Raw genomic sequence first — 25843 nt, 5'->3', positions numbered from 1 at the left:
TGGGATCGAGTCCCGCGTCGGGCTCTCTGCTCGGCAGGGAGCCTGCTTCCCTCTCTCTCTCTCTGCCTGCCTCTCTGTCTGCTTGTGATCTCTCTCTGTCAAATCAATAAATAAAATCTTTAAAAAAAAAAGAATTAAAAAAAAAGAAGATTGAATAACTTCAAACTGCTTTGGTTTGCCTTTGGGATTTTATTTATCCATTTATTTTTAAGTAGGCTGTACACCCACCTTGTTGCCCAGCACAGAACTTGAACTTATGACCCTGAGATCAAGACCTGAGTTGAGATTAAGAGTCAGGTGCTTATCTGACTGAGCCACCCCGGTGCCCCATGCCTTAGGGATTTTAAAACAATGTTGCTTGTCCCTGGGTTCTCCTCTTTTCTTTCTTCCTATGAGTGAATTTATTCACAGTCAAGATGACTGTGATCTAAAAACATATTAAAAGCTGAAGTGAACATGGTTTATCTAGAAGTTAGATGATATGTTCACTGGCCATGTATTAAAAAACTCATGGCTATGGGAGCTATTCTAGAAAAAAAGTAACCATTAAAAAAAAAATAGCTGTTTCTGGGTGTCTGGGTGGCTCAGTCAGTTAACCACCTGAAATTAATTGTCTGACTTGATTTTTGGCTCAGGTCAGGATCTCAGGATCATGAGATAGAGCCCCACGTCAGAGTCTGTGCTGAGTACAGAGGCTGCTTAAGATTCTCTCCCTTTGTCCCTCCCCCTGCTCGTGCGCTCTTCCTCTTAAAAAACTAGCTGTTTTAGAAAGAATACCTTGATTATTACTAACGGGATGAATTTGGGGGACAAATCTAACATATAGTTGAATGTCAGCTCTTCTGTTTGTTACCTTGCTATATTTGTCAAGTATAACCAACTAGAGGTTTAATAATATATATCTGATAAGGTTACTGTGAATGTAATTGTGATAATATATGTAAAAGAGCTGGTAAAAAAATAAGACCTCAAAGAACTGTCAATCACTTACCAGGTATTGCCCTCATTCCTGCCATATTTCTCCCCAAAGGTGCTATAGGAGCCATCACGGTGCCTGTAATTCAGCTGCCTCTGGTAACCTGAAATGGAAGGTTAATGAAACAATATGACAGACTGTGTATGCTGCGGCCAGAGAAATTACTAAAATGCTTTGGTTTCTCTTGTGATATTTCTTAAATTTTGCTGTCATATGTTACAAGGTTCTGCATTTTAAACATTTATTAGAGGTTGGACCCTGGATAATAAGCTTAAAATTAACTGTCCTTCCTATCGTAGTAACTATGATACTATGATTCGTTAACATATCATAGACTTGGTAAGTAACTCAAGCCTATGAGGAAATCCAATCTATTGTTAAAATGACACTGTGAAGTCTTCACTCATTTAATCACTCACCAGTATTGAGGTAGCCAATGGCCTTGGACATGATTTCTGGAGTCAGCTGTTGTGTTTTATTTAGATAATTCAGAACATGGATGTTGGGAGCGAAGAGGACCATATTCTGTTCTCCGCAGCCATAGGGCATTTGGAGGAGATTTTGTATGTTTTGCATGGCAGAGCCCAGTATGTCTCCTAGAAAGTGAGAGAGATGGAATGTCATAAAGCTTATAGATTATAATCTATGTGAATCATTAAGAAGAAATGAATAATTTTAGGAAGATTAAAAAATAAATATTTTTAGGAAGGGTGAGCTGTCCCTGGACAGAAGTATGATTGGGAACAATACACAAGTCCAAAGAAAGAGGGAAGAATCAAGTTAATATTACAATTGTGATTTTGAGTATTTATGGAAAAGGAAATAGGAAAAACTATCAATACAGCAGAATAATTCACTAGGGCTGGAGCTTACCCAATATGAAGGTGGAGGCTCGGGCAGATTCTTCTACTACATTCTCCGGCAACTTCAAAGATAATTGTTCAGATACCTCAGCACCTAGAGAAATAATGGAAATTACTTCTGTCATGTAACTCCTTGAAGAGCTCCAAATCCAGAAGCCAGAACTGTGCCTTACACTTAAACTTCTGAAAAGTTGTCACTCTTTTCATATGCTTGTTTAAAAAAAAAAAATATATATATATATACATATATGCACATATGTGTGTGTGTGTGTGTATTTATCTTAAATGTGTACGAATGGGAAACTGAGATTTCCAGAAATTCTCCTTCCTCATCCCTCTTTTCCCCCCATATATAGAGTGCATTCCAAAAGAAGGCTACAGATTGAGAAGTGTCTATGATGTTGTGACTCTGTTGTGGTCATCCTGTGGCTAGCATGAGACGGTTATCACAAGATGATCTCTTTAGTGTTCATCTCTAACCTCTTTATTCAACAGTGTAATGAAAAAAACCCTAATGTATACACAAGCAAAGAAAAAATCTCTTGAAAGTTCCTGAATTCTATAATAATTCTCTGTCCTGGGCGCCTGGGTGGCTCAGTGGGTTGAGCCACTGCCTTTGGCTCAGGTCATGATCTCAGGGTCCTGGGATCAAGTCCCGCATCGGGGTCTCTGCTCAGCAGGGAGCTTGCTTCCCTTCCTCTCTCTCTGCCTGTCTCTCTGCCTACTTGTGATCTCTCTCTGTCAAATAAATAAATAAAATCTTAAAAAAAATAATTCTCTGTCCTTACTGCCATCAACTTTCACCACTTATGAAGATAGTATTTTTGTGGAAGATGTGGGAGTGAGGGATGAAGATGAACAACGTTTGACTCACTGAAAATAAAATAATTGCTGGTGACAGGCATATATGTACCGCCATTTAGTACTGGTAAATTTCAGGATGATGAAAGAAAATGTAGTATTTATTTTCATGCTGCCCGCCCTTCCTCATGAAATTAATATTGAAACTTTTGTCAAAGGGTACAAAATTTCAAAAAAAAAAGGTACAAAATTTCAGTTATTCAAGAGGATTATGTTGTAGAGAACAGTGGCTACTATTTAATTTAAATTCAATTGATTAACATATAGTGCATTATTAGTTTCAGAAGCAGAGTTCAGTTTCATCAGTCTTATATAACACCCAGTGCTCATTCCACCATGTGCCCTCCTTAATGCCCATCACCCAGTTACCCCATCCCCCCATCCCCCTCCCTTCCAGGAACCATAAATTGGTTTCCTGCAGTTTTTTTTTTTCTTTAAGATTTTAAGACAGGACAAACAGGGGAGGGGGCAAAGGGAGAGAGAGAAGCAGACTCCCCACTAAGCAGGGACTGTGATGTGGGGTTTGATTTCAGGACCTGGGACCATGACCTGAGCTGAAGGTAGATGCTTAACTCACTAAACCACCCAGGCGCCCCTGTTTCCTCTAGTTAAGAGTCTCTTATGGTTTGTCTCCCTATCCCATTTTGTCTTATTTTATTTTTCCCTCCCTTCCTCTATGATCCTCTCTTTTGTTTCTTAAATTCTACATATCAGTGAGATCACATGATAATTGCTTTTCTCTGATTGATTTATTTTGCTTAGCATACTACCTTTTAGTTCCATCCACATTGTCGCAAATGGTAAGATTTAATTTTTTTGATGGCCGAGTAATATTCCATTATATATATATACACCACGTCTTTTTTTATCCATTCATCTGTCGATGGACATCTGGGCTTGTTCCATAGTTTGGCTATTGTGGACATTGCTGCTCTAAACATTGGGGGGCATGTGCCCCTTTGGATCATGTCATTTATATCTTTGGGTAAATACCCAGTAGTGCAATTGCTGGGTCATAGGGTAGCTCATTTTTAATTTTTTGAGGAGCTTCCATCTTGTTTTCCAGAGTGGTTGTACCAACATACATTCTAGAACAGTGCCTACTATTAACAATATCATACTGTACACTTAAAAACTTGCTAATAAGGGGCACCTGGGTGGCTCAGTGGGTTAAGCGTCTGCCTTCGGCTCAGGTTGTGATCTCAGCGTCCTGGGATTGAGCCCCGCATCAGGCTCTCTGCACAACAGGGAGCCTGCTTCCCCCTCTCTCTCTGCCTGCCTCTCTGCCTATTTGTGATCTCTGTCTGTCGAATAAATAAAGAAAAATATTTATTAAAGAAAAACTTGTTAATAAGATAGATCTCACATTAAGTGTTCTTATCACATAAAAATGTAATAAGAGATATAAATGTAATACATACTTTTGTATGTATTATTTATATGTTAAAGAAACCTCTCTTACCTTCATTCAAAAAAATAAGAAAACAGATGCCATAAACAAAGGTAAAAGACAAATTGCAAAGCGAAAAAAAATTGCAACTTATTCAATAAAGAATCAGTGTCATACAGATGAAGCAGAAAAAAAGACAAACCACTAGAACCTGAATGGTCAAAGGATATGAAGTCATTCATGAATATGTAAAAATAAGCTCATATTCACTTGTGAGTATAGAAATTAAGATCGAAACAACACTATTTTTCATGCAAATTTTTCAGGAAAATTGAAAACTCTGATGGTTAAAGATGATGGTGATTGTGCAGGACAATATAAACTGGTAGGAATATTAACACATTTCGGTAATAAAGGAAAGGTTTTTAAGTTCTATTAAAATTTAAGAATATACATGTTCCCTCTTAGGAATTTCACATTTTGGTATCTACCTTAAATATATTTGCATGTGTATATAAGGAGGCATTCATTCATTCATTCATTCTGGCAAATAGTTAAAAAAAATTGAGCAATAGCTAAAAAACAATCAGAACCATGATATATTGATAGTATGGAATTAAAAGGGGCTAAAAAAGATTACCTAGTTCTATAATTTAATATGGCTAGATTTCTAAAACAGGTTGCTCAGTAAAAAGTTATAATATGTTAGTTATAGAATGAAACATATACCATTTATAGAAATCACATATATATAAGCAAATTCATGTGCGTATTATTTCTAAACATACACGGATGATAGTTAAAGTATTGACAAAGTTTCCCTTTAATATGAAGTTTTTTTTTTAAAGATTTTATTTATTTATTTGACAGAGAGAGAGAGATCACAAGTAGGCAGAGAGGCAGGCAGAGAGAGGGGGAAGCAGGCTCCCTGCTGAGCAGAGAGACCGATGTGGGGCTCGATCCCAGGACGCTGAGATCATGACCTGGGCTGAAGGTAGAGGCTTAACCCACTGAGCCACCCAGGTGCCCCTGAAGTTTTGTATTATCTTGTAAAGGAGAATGTATTTTTATATCACATGGGCAATTAAGTTAATTTTAATAAAACTACTTGATGATTAGCCCTAGATACACAAGAAATAAATAAAAATGAAGAGCTCAGTGATGGAAGTCATACCAAGATAAAAGGATTTGGTGGCAAATTTACTTAAATGTAGAAATAAGGCTAACCAACCAGGCAATTATGTTTTTAGAACACATTTTATATATTTGAAGTCTTGAGAGTATAATAAGCATAATAAACAGAACTGTCATTATACAAACAGAAGAGAAATATATATATATAAATATTATATAAACTGAATATTATATAAACGGAAGAGAAAGGCAAAAAAGACATATATGATATTGATTTGACATTGTTTGAGGTGAGAACATATTGTGCTGATAACTTTCTTGTGTATTAACATTCTGTGTTTTTGTTTAGACTAGAACACTCTCCACCAAAATAAAGTTATATCTTCTGCTGTGAGTTTCTTTAGTATCTTCTCAAATGACTGATAGAACATTAGGTACAAGATTGGCATCAAACAAATATTGATATGACAATAATGGTATAGGCTAAGATAATTCTTTCTTTAGGACACAGCATGGTCCCATTATCAAATTCTCTTGCCTATGCAAAACTCAATGTTGAGGTGGCTTGAATTTGGCTACCCATATGGTATGTAACTAAATATTCAAGGAAACATTCCTTTTGGCAATATTCATTTGATTCTACTCACTTTTTATGTAACCACGTCATACATGGAAGGACATTTGGGTGTTTGTACAGGTGCTATAACAGATAAAAATTTGGAAAGCATGGGCTAGGGATAGTCTCCTGATCAAATTGTGTGGCTTCTCTAAGAACTAGTTCCCTCATTTATCAAATGAGTCAATGGTTCTTTGGGTCTTAGCTCATAGGGAGGTGTAGGGATAAGATAGAGGATTCTCTGAACTTTAAATATTATAGAAACTTTAGTCAATGCTATTCTAATTATGATGAATGACTCTTACCTGATGGGCAGAGCAGGGAATTAAATGTTGCTTCCTTCTCTAGTCCTTCAGGCTGTAGGTGGAAAGAAAGAAAGGTAGAGGTAAAAATGGACAATTATGTTGATAGTGGAATCACCAATTTCCTAATCATGAAGAGAAGAATTGGAGCTGACTTCCAAATGTATCACATAAAAAGTCGATAAGTATAAGCAATATGAAGGAGATAGGTTGATAGAGTATAAAATGAGGAAAAATTATGTAACTATCAAGAGAGAAAGATAGATAGAGACTGAGAGATAAAGAGAGAGAGGAGAGACTATTGTGAAATATTCTGTGCTTATGTATTATTTAGCCCTTCTTACCTAAAATGTGGAACCTTCAATGCACCATTGTTTTTATTGGCTCATGATGACCTATCGAATGGGTAGGCTTACTTACTTCAACCAGCAGGGACTTAATAATGGTGTCCTTCTTGCCATATTCAGGGACCACCGCCACATCATTCCCACATATCTCTTGAGATGCCAGTGCCTCTGCACTCACGGTGAAATTCACATTTCCTAAAAAAGGGGCAATACTGATGAGCACCATCTCCTTCTATCTCCATGCCTCCAAACCTCAAGATTTATAAGTGTTCAATCTTTGTAACCTTTTTTTTTTTTTTTTTATGAAAACGCAGGAGCGGGAATGGAAGCAGCATCAACTAGAGGCTAGTGACCCTGAGAATACAAGGCAGAGATAGATGGAGGCAAGCGAAGGGAGGGGATAGACATCCTAGACATCCTAGAATAAAAGACAAAGGAAAAAGTATCTACAAGGCAGTGGCAGGGGTGGAGTGTGTGTGTGGGGGGGCATGGTCTTTGCCTGAGGGAAGTAGCACTAGATGTAAGGATCCAACTGATATATACAATCCTTGAGTAGAGAATTGTCTCTAGGAGACTGTTCCTCACCTAACGCCTTTGGTCTTATTGCCCAGGACATGGTTTGCCGGCTACAGATGCAGTGAGACTCCTGTTCCTTCTCCTGGACTAGGAATGCAGGATTCAGGCCTAGCTGCACACTAACCTGAAACCACAGGTGAGACAAAGAGACAGATTAGAGGGAGAAGGGAACCAAAGGTAGAACGGTTTGAAATAAAGCATATTGGGGGACTGCTTAGATATTAAGTTGCCTAATATTGAAACTGATCTAAATATAAACTGACTACTTAACAGTGGATCTGACATTGAAATCTTTGTATTTTCATACAAATAATCTGCTCTTTTGTGGGATGACACAAGAGGTCAGGAAAAGTAGAACGCCCCTGCCTGTGGAACTTCTACTTCTTTGGCCTGGGATCTTGACCATTCCCTCAGCTCTCCCAGCAGAGTATTCAAGATTTATAAACTGTTATGGGTTCAGCAGAGGTAAGAAGCTCAAAAATAACTTTCAAAGTAAGGTTTAATCTAATTAATGCTTTATGATGATATATAAAAGTTAAATATATGGAATGTACAAGTCAAAAACTTGGATCTAGGACATGAGAATGAAGCCTACTGATTTTTGTTCACTAAGTCAGGAATCTTCATAATGTGCAAACTTCCTAATCTTATGGGGTTGGGGCAAGGGTCAGAAGCTTGTTTGAAGTTGCAAGTATATGGAGATATCAGCAACCATAGCTTCTATCACATCTGAATATCTCTGAGAGTATTCCTCCTCGGGTAAGAGCCCCTTATACATAGGAGTTTGTCAGTATTTCAAAGAATAGGATTTTTAATTTACTTGACTGCCATACCTTGTGTTCAATTTAGGAAAGAGAGGTCTTTACCTGGATGCATTTGGGAAGGTAGTTGAGGACAGTGGCCTTGAGTGTGAAGGCTTCTCCGCGGATCACAGAGTAGGGCATTGTGAGCTCCACAAAGAAGGGCTGGAAGGCTCGGAAGGAGGCAGGAAGAGAGAGACCAAGTCCAGTGTCATTGGACAGGCAGAAGGCTCCTGCCTTCCACTCCGTGATGGTATCAGGGACTGTTACTCCCACTTCGGCCACTCCTGATGAGCTGGGGAGGATGGCAATGTGAAGAACAGAAAGTCAGCAGTTAAAGAAATACTTTCTAGGAAGAGAATCCCTATAAATAATTCTACTGTCATGACTTATGCACCCAGTAGAAATGTCAATAAAGAAGAGTAACATCAAGACTCAAAGTGGGAAAATATAAGAAGTCCTTTACTTCCAATTCTGTTTTCAATTCTAGTCTTTATCAGAATTTCCTATAGGCACAGAATTATAACATTTTCTATTATAGACACTATTGTTATGAAATAAATATGTATTTTTGAGATCGCTCTTAAATTTTACTCTTTAAAATACTGTTCTAACGAGGGCAGGCTTTTTAAAGTTTTAATTCCACTACTACGGTGTATAGTTGGTCTGACTGATTCTGTTTTTAACTCAAGATTGTTGGCCAGTGAAGAATCTCTTATAGGTGTTAGTCTGTGTAGGGCCTGGTCATATTTACTCCTTACTCCCATTTTCTGGAAGTCTGAGAATTAACTGTGTGCAAAATTTCTTAGCTCTGATGCAATGTGTCTATATTGAAAAATTGGCTAAAAATGGGAAATTGTGAGAAGTCTATATCATTCCCTTTTATATATAAAGAAAGTTACTTACTCTAACACCACCAAGTCCCAGATCCACGTCTCAGGGAAGTACTTTCGCACAGTCTCTGGGGGAGCCTCGGAAACAAGGGCCATCTCCATAAATTCATTGCCTCTTTGCAATTCAGATATGACTATGGTGGGGGGGGGAGACAGAAATAATAAATACGCAGATAAAGAGATTATAATACATGCTACAAAAGAAATAAATAGGGTGATGGAATAGACAAGAACCAGGAGAGGATGCTTGGGTGATAAGGGAAAGCTTCTTTGAGGAGGTGGTATTTTTGCTGAATCCTGGAGTCTTAGGTCAGTTCTAAGTGAGCTGGAAGAAAAGAATCACAAGCAGAGGGCAGAGGCCTAGAGGCAGAAGGAGCTTAGGATGGTCTTTGGAGCAGAGAAAGAGTCCTCTGTGGTCATTGCGCTCTGTCTCAAGAGGAAAGTGATAGGAAGTGTGTTGGGAGGAGGACAGGACTCAATTTCCATTTGGTGTGTTCCTCTGTGGGATCAAAGAAACATCATACCCAAACATGAAGACAATGGCTCTGAGAAAGTTTATAGGAGTGAGGGATCAAGGATTAAAAAAATTCTTTATTTCCACATGTGCCAGAAAGTCAGTCAGGTTTTCTCATCTATTTTCCTTCTGTTAATGGTGTACTGGTAAATATTCAAAAATCAGTTCTCTGAAAAAAATTTGTATATATATATATATATACATATATATATATGTATATATATATATACTACCTTGTACATATGTAAGTTTACTGTAAATTCTACTCTAAAGGATGGTAGACTTTTATTTATGAATAATAAAAATATATAATAATATTTACTTAAATTCCACATAACCAGTTAATTTTCACCAAACGCTTTCCTTGATTTTTTGACACATTCTCTAGTTGTACTCAACCTATATTCCACCATGATTTGATGATATCAGACTAGAAATAAATGGTTGATTACCATCTGATTCACCAGTAAAGTAATCCATTTCATTGACAAATGAATGTGACTTGAACTTGAATACTGGCTGCTAATTCTGGTAAGTTAAAGAGCTTCCTTATCTAACTGGTGAGAATGTAGTCCCAACTTGTGAACATTTCTGTTTCAGTTTATACTGATCCTCTGGAAATTATCTTTCCTTCTCAACCTCGCCCATTCCCACATCTCCATTTACTAGAGGGAGTCATTCTTTTATGAATGACTTTCTTGATTGCTCAGTCAGAATTAACCCTTTCTTTTATTTTGCTTATCTGCATCTCTCTCTCTCTCTTTTTAAAAATGGAAGTATAGGGGCGCCTGGGTGGCTCAGTGGGTTAAGCCACTGCCTTTGGCTCAGGTCATGATCTCAGAGTCCTGGGATTGAGCCCCGCATCGGGCTCTCTGCTCGGCAGGGAGCCTGCTTCCTCCTCTCTCTCTGCCTGCCTCTCTGCCTACTTGTGATCTCTCTGTCAAATAAAAAAAAAAAAAAATGGAAGTATAGTTGTTACTGTACCTCTCAGAAAACATCTCAGTCTGTCTCATATTCTCTCCAGCATGTGGGGACTTGACACAATCAGAAATTTGGAGTTTGTATTGCTATGTGATCTTGAGCGAGAACTTTAATATATCTGAATCACAAGGACTTTTTTGTTAATTTTATCACATTTTATCTTTTAAAATATTCTTTTATTTGACTCAATATATTAACTTTTATTAGTTTTTTACCTGGAGAAGCGAATAGTCTTTGAGATGAGTATGCTACTTTGTGTTCAGGCTGTGAACATACTTTGGGTTTGTGAATCTTTGTGTTGGTGAACACCTTTAAGCCCATATCCTGTGAAGGAGATTATCACTTAATCAGTACCTAAGTATTCTAAAATATATACAGGCACATATTTCATTGCATTTCACAAATAATTCAATTAACTTAATACTAAACTTTCAATGTTCACATCTTTAGAAGGGATATTGGTATACACATGGAGGTAATTTTATTCTGTTGTTAAAATTCTTTTAACAGTAATATTTTATACATCTGATTTTTTATAAATAGCACCAGGCAATGAATTTCAGGAAAACTAAATTAAAAAAATTAAAATTAAAATTAAAAAAACACATGATTACTAGTCCAAAAAATTCTAGCCCTGGCTCTGTTGCTATTAGCAGATCTGCAACTATTAGTGACCTTGGAGAAGTCACCTCTATGTGTCCCATTACCTTCAATTATGACATGAAGACATTAGAATAAGTAATTTTTTCACATATAATATTTTGTAAATCTTCAGAAGGGATCATCTATTGTATAAGGAATTTACCTGGAGGAAGCTATACATATCTTTTTCATTTGTATTTGATACAGGGGAATATAGGACTCCATTGATATAGACATTATGGTGATCGACACAGTCTCTATCATCTTCCATCTGTTGATTCAAGCTCCCAGGGAAACCAGTGAGGTCCTTCACAGGTAGCAGGTTATAAACCTGTACAAATGCAAAGGACAAAAGGACAAACTTATTTGTGGCTTATTCTTCTTAAATGCAAAGAGAAAAGAATAATCACCACCAGTCTTTGAGCACCACTGTCACTTCAGTTATTTACAGAGATGATTTCAAAGCTGTTTTTAAGAGTTTTAAGAGAAAAAAAAAACTAAACATTACCATCTGAGTACTCAAAGACCACAATAATTTGTTACACAGTTCAGAGGCAGACACTGGACTCCATACTGGAATGGAATAAAACTTTATTGAGATATATTGATGTCTGCTGTATTTGAGACAGTATAGTATAAAACTTCAGGATGATAGAATGAAATGATGGCTTTGTCTCTCCTTGTGGTTCGCAAATGACCTAGTGTGTAACAAATTAATGAACTTATGTTCTAAACTGGCACATGAATAAGTGTATGTCCTCTATGTAGGGCAGGCTAGTATTTTCTTAGGTATTATTCATGGGAACAAAATGCTCCAGATCTTCACACAGCACATAAAATACTGGAAATGATGTTTTCAAATTCATTTGAAAGGGAAGGGGAAGACAGATGCAAAAATGCTGATAGTGCACTGTGTTATGTTCAAAGGAGTTTAAAACTGCTTGGCCAAGTAAGTAGGGTAATGAAATTAAATGCTCTCTCAGAGGTAGCTCTGTCTTACTATTCTCCATCTCCTCTCTCTGCTATTTTCTCCAAAGTGTATTATGTGTTACTATCTATCTCATCTTTGGAAATGTAAGTTCCATGAGAGCATGGCTTTTTGTCTTTTGAGTAGGTCACTACTAGATCCCCAGCACTTCAGCAAACAGTGGGCACACCTAGAACACAGCAGACACTAAATAAGTATGTGTTGAATGGATGGCTTATGCTATTGGGAGTGAAGTGTTTCATTAGTAAAATATTATCAAGGCTGTGGAGGATTGGGTTAGTGTGTTAGTGTTCTAACCCAAGTCTACTATTAACTACCTAAAAGTTTCTGCTTTTTTAATTAACAAACCAATAGGAAGGACATTCTGCCTTATCTATCTGCCAACATTGTTATAATTTAGAAACCCCCCTGAGAACTATAAAATTATGTAATATAAACATAAAACATCATTATTTCCCCATGTATCCTCTTGTTCCCATTGAAATGTACTTAATACTTCCTTTAGCAGAATTCTAATGTTTTCAATTAAATTCCATTTAGAAGGACCAAAATGTTAGATGTCTTTTTTTTTTTTAAAGATTTTATTTGTTTATTTGATAGACGGAGATCACAGGTAGGCAGAGAGGCAGGCAGAGAGAGAGGAAGGGAAGCAGGCTCTCCCTGAGCAGAGAGCCTGATGCTGGGCTCGATCCCAGGACCCTGGGATCATGACCTGAGCTGAAGGCAGAGGCTCAAACCACTGAGCCACCCAGGCGCCCCTAGATATCTTTTCTTATAACTTTCTTTTTCAGGGAGTAAAATATAAATTTCCCTTTGTAAAATTTTGATAGTGAGGAAAAAAGTACCTTCAGGAAGAGATTATTTCAACTGAACTCATATTGAAAATTTGAAGATGTAAGCAGGTTACTGTTAGCTCGTGTTGTTGTTTCTCATTGTTCTACTCCGGCCACACCCTTGTGTTATTTCTTCTATTCACCCAACATTTTAAAGGATTTCATTTAGCAATGTAATTGGTAAATGAAATTAATTCATTTTTCCAAATTTTTTTCATCAGAGACAGTGTTCCTTCCTTCAGAAATTGTGTTCATCTTGGGACATACAGTGTTTGATATAATTCTTATAAAAACAGAAATTTGGGGCACCTGGGTGGCTCAGTGAGTTAAAGCTTCTGCCTTCAGCTCCCGTCATGATCCCAGGGTCCTGGGATTGAGCATTGGGAGAGCATTGGGCTCTCTGCTCAGCGGGGAGTCTGCTTCCTCCTCTCTCTGTCTCTGCCTGCCTCTCTGCCTACTTGTCTGTCAAATAAATAAATAAAATCTTAAAAAAAATAAAAACAGAAATTTGATATTTCATATCAGTTTTAGTTCAAGTCAATGCACCACTTTTGTTAGGCTTTTTCAAACATTACAACTAGCTTGAAAATGACTGTTACTAGTTTCATCAAGCTCTAGGATTTCAGGAACTTCGAATGGTGTATGATTTTATTAATATATATATATAAACACATATACATGTTTGTGTATGCATATATATAAAATTATGTAAATAAATACCTATGTATTCAAATGTAATATATTTCTTATCAAAAAAGTGCCCACGAAGGAGATAAAACCTATGAACTCCTAGATAAATAAAATTTTAATAGATCTGATCTTAGGTAGGCATTTCTCCTTGTTCTGAGCCCCTTGTGTGGCCTTTTCCGACCCCCAAGACTGCTGGGAACTCACCGAGGCTGCTGACAGCTCTGCTTCAGGCTTCAGGAGCAGCACACTTTGGTCCACCGCACGGAGGGCGCACAGGGATTGAGGAGAAGCTGAAACTCTCAGGTGGGCATGTGAAGCCGGAAGACTTTGTGCTGGACGGAAGCTCAGGTCCACCTATGGAATTGGGGAGAACGGTTGAAAAAACAAATGTCCTGATTTTACTGTGCATTCACAAGCATTTCCCAAGGGTTCCTCACATTCAACACACGCTCACTCTGTTTGACTTGGTGGTGGTTGGCACCATGTGAATCTTGGGGCTTTTTGTTCCTTACACATCATTCTGATGCTCAAGAATCAGTTGAGCCATTATAATGATATCTAATTATTCTTATAAATTGTTAAATTTGAGACGCCATTTTTTACCTTTGGCACATGGTAAGGTGTTTATCAAGTGTGGGTGGAACGCAAATGGTTCTAGATGCTCTTGTATTTTTCTTTTGGCTCTTTAGTAGCCTTAAAAACTTGCTTACATATTTTCCAACACTTCATCATAGAAAGGAGCAAGGTATTCTGAACTGTATCATATAGTAAGAGACAATGCATGAGAATTTTGAACCAAGAGTCAAATGACATGGCTTCTTAGTGTGACTCTGCCATTACCTTGCCTAGAATCTCTGAAAAATTCATTTAATCCCTTTGGCCCCAGTGTTCACACGCAGAACGTAATTGATTATAATAGCAACTTTTGGTTTTAAGTGTTGAAAATTGCATGATAAGAAACCCACCTTGTTGGCTAGACAGTTTTCAACCATGTATTTTGCAGAATCCCCGACCACTTCCCCATCAGGTAAAATGGTGAAGAGGAGAAATCGAGCGATGGGAGCAATGTCTGTCTCCACGGGGACTGACACAGAAAAATGGCCGTTCACTGGAGCACAGAGAGAACGAGGAGGTGACTATGGCTTAGACAACTCCCCAGGGCTGAAATGAAATTTTTCTGTTGCACAAAACCATTTTTAGGAGCCTGGGCTGGTGAGTGACTGTTTCTATTAGTTAATGTAACAGATAAAAGAAAAAGTAGATGTGATAAATGAATGTTTATGTCTAAGAATTCTCTACTTCTAAGAACTCTAGCTTTAGAAAAAAAGTTTATTGAAGTGTTCTCTTATAAATCATATAATGATTTCACACCAATTTTCAGCTTTAGCTCATCTCTATAAAGTTCTGATGCTATCTGAGGATTTGGAGGCATCCACTTGGCTACTATTTGATCAAGACTTCACACCTGAGGAGGGGAATAGAACCTGAAGTTGTGTGATATAATCGTCAGAGTTTATTATCTTTTTTAAAAGATTTTATTCATTTATTTGACAGAGTGAGAGAGCACAAGCAGACAGAGCAGTAGAGGGAGAAGGAGAAGCAGGCTCCCCACGGAGCAGGGAGCCCGATGTGGGGCTCGATCCCAGGACCCTGGGATCATGACCTGAGCCAAAGGCAGTCGCTCAACCAACTGAGCCACCCAGGCACCCCTAATCGTCAGAGTTTAGCACATTGTATTTATCCTTATATCTTCTTTAACTTCCTATGAACAAAATATTCCATTTTTTTTTTCTTACGGGGAATACTGTGCTCCTTTGATAGTTGTTTTTTGATGCCTACGTAGTCTTATTAAGGTTCTGTACATAAGTCTACAATGGTGCTTTTCTGTTGCTATGAAGATGCATCAAAAGGGTAGCTCACTGATAGTTAAGAGAGTAGCTCACTGATAGTTTTCTTATAAGTGGTCTTTCAAACTTCCTTAGAAGAGCAGAAAACTTCAGAGGTTTATATTGTTCCATATTTGTTCATGGCGAGAGTCCAATTCAATGGTGGAAGTACCCAATTCAACTTTCCATAAATCAGAACTATCTTCAAAAAGGATATATGATACAAAGATAGAAATGACTCAGCCAAAGACCTAGTGTATAGGAAGCATTCCAAGATTTTGCCTTCTCTCTGTTTCCTGAAACAGTTCTAAAATGCCATTTTGAGAAGAAGCTCCATGAATATTTACGGTTTGAAAATCTGGAATAAGCATAGATTCTAAAACAACAACCTCATCATTTTAAGTAATTTGAACAGAAGAAGCTGAGGGAAAAGAAAAGAAATATTTCATAAAGGGCAAAATGGACGAACAAACAAACACCCATTCTTTCTTTCTCCTCTCAACTTCTCATTTATTGGAGTTTGATGGAAATCACCATTGTTTATTTGAAACTTTTTCTGGTATTTCTGCAACTTAAGGCTGACTATGTCGAAGTGGGACAGAAATGTACAATTGTGGAAATACTCACTATCTCCCTGTTCCACAGGCAGCACATGCATCCCAATTCGGACAATGCCTCCTTTTGCCATGATCTGCAAAAAAGGAAAGGAAAAGAAATCTGACTTGCCTGACAGAAATCTTGTACCCCACGTCCTGCCCTTCATGCATTATGTCTGTTGTATTGAGCTCCAGCTGGCAATAATTAGCCCTAAGAGAAGTCGAACTTTCAACAGGAACTTGGACAATAAGTCAAAGTAGTGATGGCTTAAAGAATTTTGTCATTCTTTGCCTCACAGAGGGTTTTTGCCTATGGATGAGTCAATGAAGTGGACTTCCTTCTCACCAGATAATAGAACACGAGCTCCTTCAGCTCCTGTAGGACCCGTCCATTCAGAATATAATGTGCACGAACTGTCTGAGTTTGGCCACAGGGCAGTTCACCAGGCAGGGGCTCTAGGCGGACAAAACTCTTGCTTGGGGAGAATACAAGATTAGCGGTGTGATGAGCTTCTTTGTACTCTGCCAACAGCCACTGGTAGCCGTAACAGGGACTAGGAACCTTGTGTCTGACCTAAAGAATTTAAAAAATGATATTATTTTCCAGATCATATGTCATAGAGAATCAGTGTTCTCACAAAACTGCATTAGTTCACCGTCCTCCCTTAACTAGTACTTAGAAAGACTTTGCTCCACAGTAAAAAGTGAGAGTGTTTATCTGTATTGCAGATAAACCCTGCAGATTTACCCTGTAGAGGCTCCTTGGGTTGGTCTTTAAATTTCTGAAGTGCATACATGGAGGCATCTTTTGCTCTGCTTAATTTGCTCGATGTTTTTGGGGCCACTTTATCTATGCAGACAGAGAGGCTGGAACTATAAAACCTCACTGAGGAGATTAAATACTCTCCAGAAACTGAAGAACTACATTCCAGAAACCTATTTATGATGGGTTTCAAAAAGGTACTATGAATAAATGTGATACTGTAGCCATAGGGGTCTGAGAACACTTTCTGTCAATGGTTTTGGTTCATGAGTTGAGTTGGTGAATTAGCTGAAGTCGCTCTCTCCTGGGCTGTCCTAGGCTGGTTATTTTTAAAGATTTCTGTGACTCTGGACTCTCAAGGTTTATAGGCCCTATTTGAATTGTAGTTTAACTTTTCTCCATGTAGAAGTTATTCCTTATTCCTTATTCTCATCCTCACCTCCCAAGTGGTGTGAGTGAATCCTTATGTCAGCAAAACACTTTATTTCTATTTTAATATATATTCTAGTGACAACACGTAAATGATTATCAAAAAGAGGGAGTGTTTAAAAATAATTTTTTAAAAAAGATTGAATTTATTTATTTGACAGAGAGAGAGAGATCACAAATAGGCAGAGAGGCAGGCAGAGGGGGAGGGGGAAGCAGGCTCCCTGCTGAGCAGAGAATGGGATGCGGGGCTCGATCCCAGAACCCTGAGATCATGACCTGAGCCAAAGGCAGAGACTAACCCACTGAGCCACCAAGGTGCCCCTAAAAATAATGTTTTTATTTTCGGGATGAGAACATTGCCTAGCACATAGAAAACATCCAAGAGACTTTTTGATTGAATAAATGAATGAATGCTCAGTTTTTAATTATTAGAAAGTATGGGCTTTCATGCCATCTATTTAAAGGGCAGTCAATAAAATATATTATTTATTCTGTTTATTTATTTCATCATTATGTAGTATCTATTGTGTATCCATATATCTCTTACTGTATATCTACATTTCTATTGATGAATAGAAAACTCTATGCTATACCAAGTAAGTTATATGGGTATAACAAAAACCTGGAGAAAACTAGAATAGCAGGACAAAAATAAAGTAGGAACAACAATTCAGAGTATATATACTTGAAAGCAAATGCTAGTGATGTTGAACTGCACTTTACAATGATAGCCAAGGTAAAGGGAGCTTGCATTATCATTTCTTATACGTAAATTTTTATTTATTGTTATTTCAAAATAACACATCAACTGTTAAAAAAGAAATTAAACATCACATTTAATCCTAGCACCCTGAAAACTGAAGGGTGTTAGGTTTGTTTGTTTGTTTATTTATTTATTTATTTTTCTGTTTCCATAGGACTAAATGCAACTTGGAAATATCATCACCTTTAGGTTGCAACCTTATTTCCAAGGCTACTTCATGTCATTGGTAACTTCTCTTCAAACTTACCCTGACAGTGAGAGAGGTATCCTTAATGTTGGTGGTGTTGATAGAGAATTGAACCAGGCCATGCTCATCAGTGGTGGCATTGGAGTTATAGTTAGCTTCATTTGCTGTGATGAAGACAAGTTCGTTTGGCATGGGGACACCTTTCCCATCCACTAGTTGCGCCTGAAGATTAAAATTTGTGGATCAGTTATATGGTTAATACCCAGTAACCAAACATTCATTTTATTACAAATATTTATTATGTCCTGTATATTGGACATGGTTCTAGGCATTGAGACTACAGTGGTGAACAAAGCAAAGTTCCTGCCATCATAGAAAAGAGATCTATTTTAAATAAATGCATAGATGATATATATTTATTTTGTAGTAATCAGCCCTAAGACAAAAAATAAAGCATTGTGGGGATGCCTGGGTGGCTCAGTCAGTTAAGCATCTGCTTCTTGATTTCAGTTCAGGTTGATCTCAGGGTTGTGGGATTGAGCTCCACATCGGACTCTGTACTAGGTGCGGAGCCTGCTTATGATTCTCTCTCTTCCTCTTCCCTGTCCCACTACCCCCCCAAATAAAACAAAATAAAGCAGTGTGAAAAGACTGAGAATCACGGAGCTGATGATAGGGGTGACCTAAAAAAAGGATTCTGTGGATATTTTGGAAATGCCATGTATTATATAAAACTCTTGGAGAGTTACAGAGCACAAGTGTCAGATAGCAATGAAAATTTTTAACTCCTTAGCCAAATTTAATTGAGCTCCATACACTTATTTTATGACCAACTCTTAACTTTCTATGGATTAGTGTTCTAAAATATAAGTGCACAAGATAGCAATTGCTAATACATTACCTTGTGTACTTTTCTAGTTGTTTTTTTATACATCTGCTTCTCAATTTAGACTTTCAAACTTTTGGAAGGTAGGCGAGTATTATGAGGGACTTCCCATGTGAAAAATGCAAAGTTGAATAGAATCATACAGTATTACATAAGGGCCTAAAGTCAAATTACTGCTAATATTGAACTCAGTAGATGAATAATTTGATTCAGATTGCAAAGATGATGATTCTTTTTCAGTAGAAGCTACTTTCAGTAGAAGGAAGCACAATTGGGAGACTTGGATCCATATTTATAATTGATTAATAAAATCTCAGTTTGCTAGTGAAGTATTGGCTGCACATACAAATTCAAGGACAGGTACAAAATTCTGATTCTCTTTTGATGAAAGAGTCTTATGACTAATGGGGTAATTATTTAGCAGGAATGAAGTATCAAAAAAGTACAATATACCTCTCAGAAATTAAAAATAAATGGACTGTTCATTTTAGGAAGTGAATTTCTCAAATCTTTTGCTGTCATAACATAATCAAAACATTCTAAAACGTGCTCCACCCCTTTTTAGTGGGGTTTTGTCCCTCTCTGCTTTGGTCTCCACACTACAACCTCATAACATTTCCATTAAGAATATGACACACAATAATTACACATTGATGGACATACAACTGCCATCTCAGACTCTGGAGTCAGAAAGATCCATCTGCACATCTGCTTGTAATACAAAAAATAACAATACAAGATATTTTGTAGATACATGAGAAAATTTATATTTTTAAAATCTGGAAGACTTAAATAGAAATATTTTACCCTTTTGTGCACTGTTTTTTAAAATATATTCCTGTTGTTATAGAGAAAATAATATAAATATAATACCCATGAAAGAAACACCAGGTAAAGTAGAATCTTTTATACTTCAAAATAAAAAAGCCATCTACGCACTCATTTCCCATACAAAGTTAGCGATAGCATGATAATTTAAAAGGCCACCATAACTTCTGAGATTCTTGTGAGAAAATATAAAAATCCAAGACTACTGGTAAACCAAGGAAAGACTGAGTGATATCACACAATGCTGTTCTAAAGGTGAAAAAAGTTATGGTGGTGCTTTAGAATAATTTTGAGGATTTCATACACTAATTTACAGAGGAACAGATTTATTTTTATGTGGTTTTACACTTTTGGTTAGGTTAATCAATAGATAATAAACCAGGTCTGGTTTTAGCATAACATAATATGCTTATTAAGTGATAGTACAAAATTTGATTTGTGACTTAGAAAATACTTCACCTGCCCAAAGAAGGGGATCCCTTGTCTAAAGTATGGGTCCACTTTTGTGAATGAGAGTTTGGTTATGGTTCTTGTTATTTCAGTGGATCCTTTTCCAGTTAATTCTACCTCTGGAAAAAAGAAAAAGAAAAAAATAAGTTTTCCTGGAAGGATGATCTCTCTGAACTTCTTACACTACTTTCATTGCAGTTCATAGTTCAGCAAAGGAAAGAAATCCATGTTCATTTTTTTTTCTCCCATAACCATGTGGTATGCAAACCTGTTCCTTCTTCTTGTATCTTGGCCTCCACTTCAAGTTTCATTTCATACCCTTGTCTCTTCATCTGGAAGATCCTTGTTTTTACTTGCTGAGAGATGCAACCCTGGCTGTTTAGCTAGGCAGGGATAAAATACAAAAACATAACACTGGACAGATCAGATGTTGATTAATCTGGTGGGATTTTTTGGGGACAATATAACCTAGGGATTTTCTATGACAAGAACACAACTCATATTCTCTAGAGATTAATTATGATTGCATTTCATAATAGTATCTGGTTTATAATGGATATATTTCTTAGTATCTGATAGTCCCTAGAGTTAATGCAATAGGAAATGTCTTAAAAATTTGTGGGTAATCCTACTGTAGCAGGGAACTAAGTTTTCAGAAGTCTAGCTCCCCTTCCATAGTATGCAACTGTTGTTGGAAAGGGGCTGCCCATCTGGAGACCGTGTTTCCTGTCTCCCTGATCCCTAGGAGGGGCTATGTGACAAGTTCTTGCTCATGGAAAGAAGGAAAAACATACACCCTTCCCAGCCAAAGTGATTAACAGGTGTAATGCTTTTTCTTCTTTCTTCATACAAGTAGATGCCCAAGGCAGCTCTGGATGCCAAGTATTGGAGATTGCTCAACTTTCATTATTCTGGGAGCTTGGTGGGCCAGGAACACCCACAGTGGAAAATTACAAGAAATAAATGATTCCTATTGTGCTAAATCACTGATATTTAAAAATCATTGTACCTAATATAGAATTCCCTTACAGATTGCTCTCTTCCTGAGTTAGTACCATGTTGTAATTCATTGCTTATTAACAATGTCTCCATTGTTAGTCCCTGGAAAGAACAGTTTTTCACCTACCTGGTGACTGAATTTCTCACAGACAGCCTGTGACTCTCCACTATAGCAGTTAGAAGGGTTACTATACTTTCTGCATACTCTCATAGTCATATGTCCTGGGACGGGCTTCCCATATGTGTATCTGTCATAAGAACATTGCCAATGAATCAAAGCAGACATTGAACATCTCCATTTTCTACTTACTTCCATTCTCCTCTTAGCAATAGTATAGTGTTTACCCTCTGTACTTCTCTCTAATCTCTGCAGGGCTCTCACAGTGTTGAGAGCAAGTATGCTAAATTATTCTTTTTAAAAAAATCTCCAGTGCCAATGCTGAAATTGACTACAGTCTTTGATCATGTCTTTTTTCCCTTAATTTTTTATTTTTAATTTCATCTTAAAAAAATATATATATATATTTATTTATTACCAAAGCTACACCTGTTCTTAAAAGAAAAAAAAAAACAGTATCAACAAAATGAAAATGAGAGAGAGAAGAGGACCTCAATTCTATCTAGGAATACAAACTATGAATATGATGGTGTTTCCTTCCATTATCCTTTTCCAATGTGTAGCTCTCTCTATATATATGGAATTTAACTTCTCTACTTTTTATAAAAATGGGGTTGTGGCATATATACATGTATGTCATTGATGGTTGATGTGTTTTCAAGGGTATTTGTTTCCTTCCCTACATATCTTTATTTGCAAGAGTATTGGCTCACCCGTTATATAGGATCAGGAACTTGGTGGCAATTACTCTGAGACAGTGCAAGGACCCAGCTGAACCGTGGGTGCATTACACGTGTGGTCTTTAGGCAGAGCTGGTTTCTTCAGTGCTAGTGCTACTTTCTGCTAGCGTTTTCTGCTAGTGCTACCCCTGGACTACTAGAGATGGCCATGAGATTTTAGAAACATGAATTTTCAAGGTTAGAAAGGACCAAGCTGAGAGATCATGTCCAGTCTCATCTGTAAAAATGGCAGTGCTGAGAGGTAGGTGACATGCCTTCAGTAGACCAATGACTCAGCTGAGATTTTGGTAATATGCCTATCTCTACAAATTCTGAATCTAAGCTGTTTTTCCACTATGCATGCAAGGTCAGGTAAATGATCTGTTGATGATAGAATTTCCTCTACAGCCTAGGGAAGGGAAAGCCACTATACCCTTCAACACTATCCCATTTGTGTGTGTATCTGTGTGTGTGTATAGCTCTGTCACTTTCAGAATCAACTACTGTAGATAGCTTCTCTAAGAACAGTTGCTTGCCCCATGACAGTTACAATAATACCGGTAAGGCCATGAAAGAAAAAAGAAGGAAAAATAGAAAAACAACAGGTGAGGAACATTCCAGAGATGGGATGATCCCCATGTACTAAAAGTACTTGTACTCTCACTGCTCCTAAAAAAATGAGTTAAAACATCCCAAATAGTGAGTCTCCTTTATATAATTCTCTCAAAAGATTAAAAAATATATAAACTCACAGGCCACACACTGACACATTCACCTCTTCTTCCAAGATAGTGATTATCCTTGGCATTGTTATTTGCACTTCAAACTTGGGAAGCACTGTTTATTGGAGATAAAGGAAGTTAGTGATCGTTTTTCAACTTTTGGGGACTTAGTATTTTCAGTAAAATTCCCTAATAATATTTTAGGATTCTGAAAGGTAGCTATACTCTCCAATACGACCACCTTACTATCAATGGATATATATTTTTTTAAGATTTTATTTAATTATTTGAAAGAGAAAGAGCACAAGCAGGGGGAGGGGAGGGGGAAAGGGATAAGCAGAAACCCCGCTGGGCAGGGATCCCTGGGATCATGACCTGAGCCCAAGGCAGGCGCTTAACTGACTGAGCCACCCAGGTGCCCCTAAAATGGATATTCTGATTGAAGGACTGTAACCTTAATGAATTATGGAAGACTTGTCTAAAACAAGGATGTTTTACATATTTTTTGAGATTAAAAATTATTACAAAAAATAACCAAGCTATATGAAGTTCTATGCATAGATCACTGATAGTCTCATTGGAGTTAGATATAACTGATTCAACTCAAAGCTCAACCTCACTACATAGAAAACAGAAGGACTCTAAATTAAAGTGCCAATTCTAGGCCCTAGAAGTTTAGATATGAAGAAAATGCTCCACTACTTTTCATAATCCATACCAAATTCCTCCACAGTGAAGGCGTGTGTTGTCACTCCACCTGATTTCTTCTGTACCACCACCTTATAGGAGCCCTGAAAGGGCTCTGACGAGAGGGGAAAGCTCAATTGCTTGAGACCATTCTCTAACAGGAGTTTCTGCCATTGTGCGATGCGATTTTCTTTCGGGTCCTATGGATATAGTAATTGTAACTTACAAAGCTTAGAGCATTAGACACAATAAAAGCAATCTATGGAAACTCCTATGTTATCCACAAAGAGGTATCATTGGTGGTGATACCCATTGGTGGTGGTGAGGGATGGGGAGGACAGATGTTAGAACCATCTAGTGCTGTGTGAGCTCAAAGGTTTCTCCCTTAATGACAAGTTTCTGGTATATTGTCAGAACCTCTCAAATATAAACATTTTCTCTAAATTTATTTAATTCTGTTTATTTGCTTACCTGAATGTATACTTGTGAAATCTGAAAGACAAAAGAGAAATAAAGGAATGCAGAATTATTCTCAAATATTCTCAAATTCTGATTTATAAACAAGACAGCTTTATGTAGAATAACTCTATCTGTAGTAAAACAGAAAAAAAAAATCCAGGTTAAATTTTACAAAACTTAGGGGGAGACGAACCATGAGAGACTGTGGACTCTGAGAACCAAACTGAGGGCTTTGGGGGGTTGGGTGAGCCTGGTGGTTGGTATTAAGGAGGGCACGTATTGCATGGAGCACTGGGTGTGGTGCATAAACAATGAATCTTGGAACACGGAAAAAATAACATTAAATTAAAAAAAATTTACAAAACATTTAATTAATCTACTTTAAGCAATTAATAAATAATGTTAAGAACTTATTAGACCTATGAGCAACAAATATCCATGTGCATAGCCACTCATTTAGAATGGGATTTACTAACATTACTTGAATGCTTATAGGATCCTAGTGAGGAACACTGCTTTGTTATGAAATTTTATGGATTAAGAAATAAACTAATGGAACTATGAGAACTGTACTCAGTCCCAAATATTGAGATGGTCATGGAATTCTTAGTTCTAAGAATAAAGAGGGAGAATAGCTCCTTTACCATCAGTGGTTAGTCATTTTTAAAAAACTAATATTTATTAAGTGCTTACCATGTGCATTGTATAGCAATGCACAAAAGAATTTGTATTCTAATAAGGATGAATATATAAGAAACACACACATACACATATATATACACATATACATATATCTGAGAGATATATTTTATATATATTAAGTATATATAAAATTAAGTATATATAAAATATTATATATTTATATATTATATATTAATATATCACCTACTTTTATATTGATATTTATTTGATATTCAGTATTTATTTGACATATATATCAATGATATGATATCAATCCTATATCTCAAAGATAAAAAATGTATGATAAACATATATATGTGTGTATATACATACACACACACACATAGACACACATATGGACACACCTGATTTATATTAGGTAGTGAAATGTTGAGAAGCAAAATGGAGCAGGGTAAGGCTGCCAGAGTGATGGATGAGGTGCTTATTTTATTTTATTTTTTATTTATTTATTAAAAAATTTTTTTTAAAGCTTTTTTTTTTTTTTAAAGATTTTATTTATTTATTTGACAGACAGAGATTACAAGTAGGCAGAGAGGCAAGGCAGAGAGAGAGGAGGAAGCAGGCTCCCTGAGGAGCTGAGAGCCCGATGCGGGGCTTGGTCTCAGGACCCTAGGATCATGACCTGAGCTGAAGGCAGAGGCCTTAAACCACTGAGCCACCCAGGCGCCCTGAGGTGCTTAGTTTAGATAGAGGAATGGAAGTAGAAACTAGAAGATCAGCTTTAAGTTTACTGCAACAGCCTTGTTAGAGGTGATATTGGCCAGGATGAGATTGTGGCAATTCAGGTTGTTAGAAATAGAAATAGTCTGGATTATTTCAAGCTAGCATGATTTTCTAATAAAGTGGATATAGGTATGAGAGAAAGAGAGGAAATAGGGATTATGCAATAATTTTTTTTAAGATTTATTTATTTATTTTAGAGGGAGCAAGAGTGGGAGTGGGAGGAGGGGTAGAGGGAGAGAGAGAGGGAGAATCCTCAAGCCAACTCCTCGCCGAACTCTGAGCCCGACACTGGGCTTGATCCCAGGATCCTGAGATGGTGACCTGAGCCAAAATCAAGACTGGGTTGCTTAACCAACTGAGCCACCCAGGTGCTCCAAGATAAACTTTTGTTTTAGGAGTTACAAGAAAAGAATTGCCTCTGAGATAAGAAGATGTAGTGAAGCAGTACATTTGGGAGAAAAAAATTAAGATTTTCTGCTTTGATGTCTGCATTAAAATTGAAAGAGTTGTTTCTTATAAG

At 37.1% G+C, this 25843-nt stretch overlaps 1 protein-coding gene across 1 annotated transcript in view; it reads right to left on the bottom strand.

The window, feature by feature from the left end:
- The window catches only part of A2M (alpha-2-macroglobulin), a 42099-nt gene that overhangs the window by 12080 nt on the left and 4176 nt on the right, over positions 1-25843 (bottom strand). The window contains exons 5-25 of the mRNA XM_047743029.1: positions 23911-23931; positions 23471-23639; positions 22783-22867; positions 21321-21441; positions 20463-20577; positions 20204-20313; positions 18091-18252; positions 16235-16462; positions 15920-15983; positions 14372-14514; positions 13611-13760; positions 11059-11226; positions 10469-10577; positions 8772-8892; positions 7932-8160; positions 7075-7189; positions 6563-6684; positions 6146-6197; positions 1850-1933; positions 1396-1572; positions 992-1079 (exon numbers count right to left, since the gene is read on the bottom strand). Of these exons, the coding sequence (XP_047598985.1) occupies positions 992-1079; positions 1396-1572; positions 1850-1933; positions 6146-6197; positions 6563-6684; positions 7075-7189; positions 7932-8160; positions 8772-8892; positions 10469-10577; positions 11059-11226; positions 13611-13760; positions 14372-14514; positions 15920-15983; positions 16235-16462; positions 18091-18252; positions 20204-20313; positions 20463-20577; positions 21321-21441; positions 22783-22867; positions 23471-23639; positions 23911-23931 (2633 nt within the window). The remainder of the gene's footprint in view (positions 1-991; positions 1080-1395; positions 1573-1849; positions 1934-6145; positions 6198-6562; positions 6685-7074; positions 7190-7931; positions 8161-8771; positions 8893-10468; positions 10578-11058; positions 11227-13610; positions 13761-14371; positions 14515-15919; positions 15984-16234; positions 16463-18090; positions 18253-20203; positions 20314-20462; positions 20578-21320; positions 21442-22782; positions 22868-23470; positions 23640-23910; positions 23932-25843) is intronic.

The sequence above is a fragment of the Lutra lutra genome, chromosome 8 (assembly GCF_902655055.1).
Source record: "Lutra lutra chromosome 8, mLutLut1.2, whole genome shotgun sequence".
NCBI lineage: Eukaryota > Metazoa > Chordata > Mammalia > Carnivora > Mustelidae > Lutra > Lutra lutra.
This window is presented reverse-complemented; position numbering and strand designations above follow the sequence as displayed.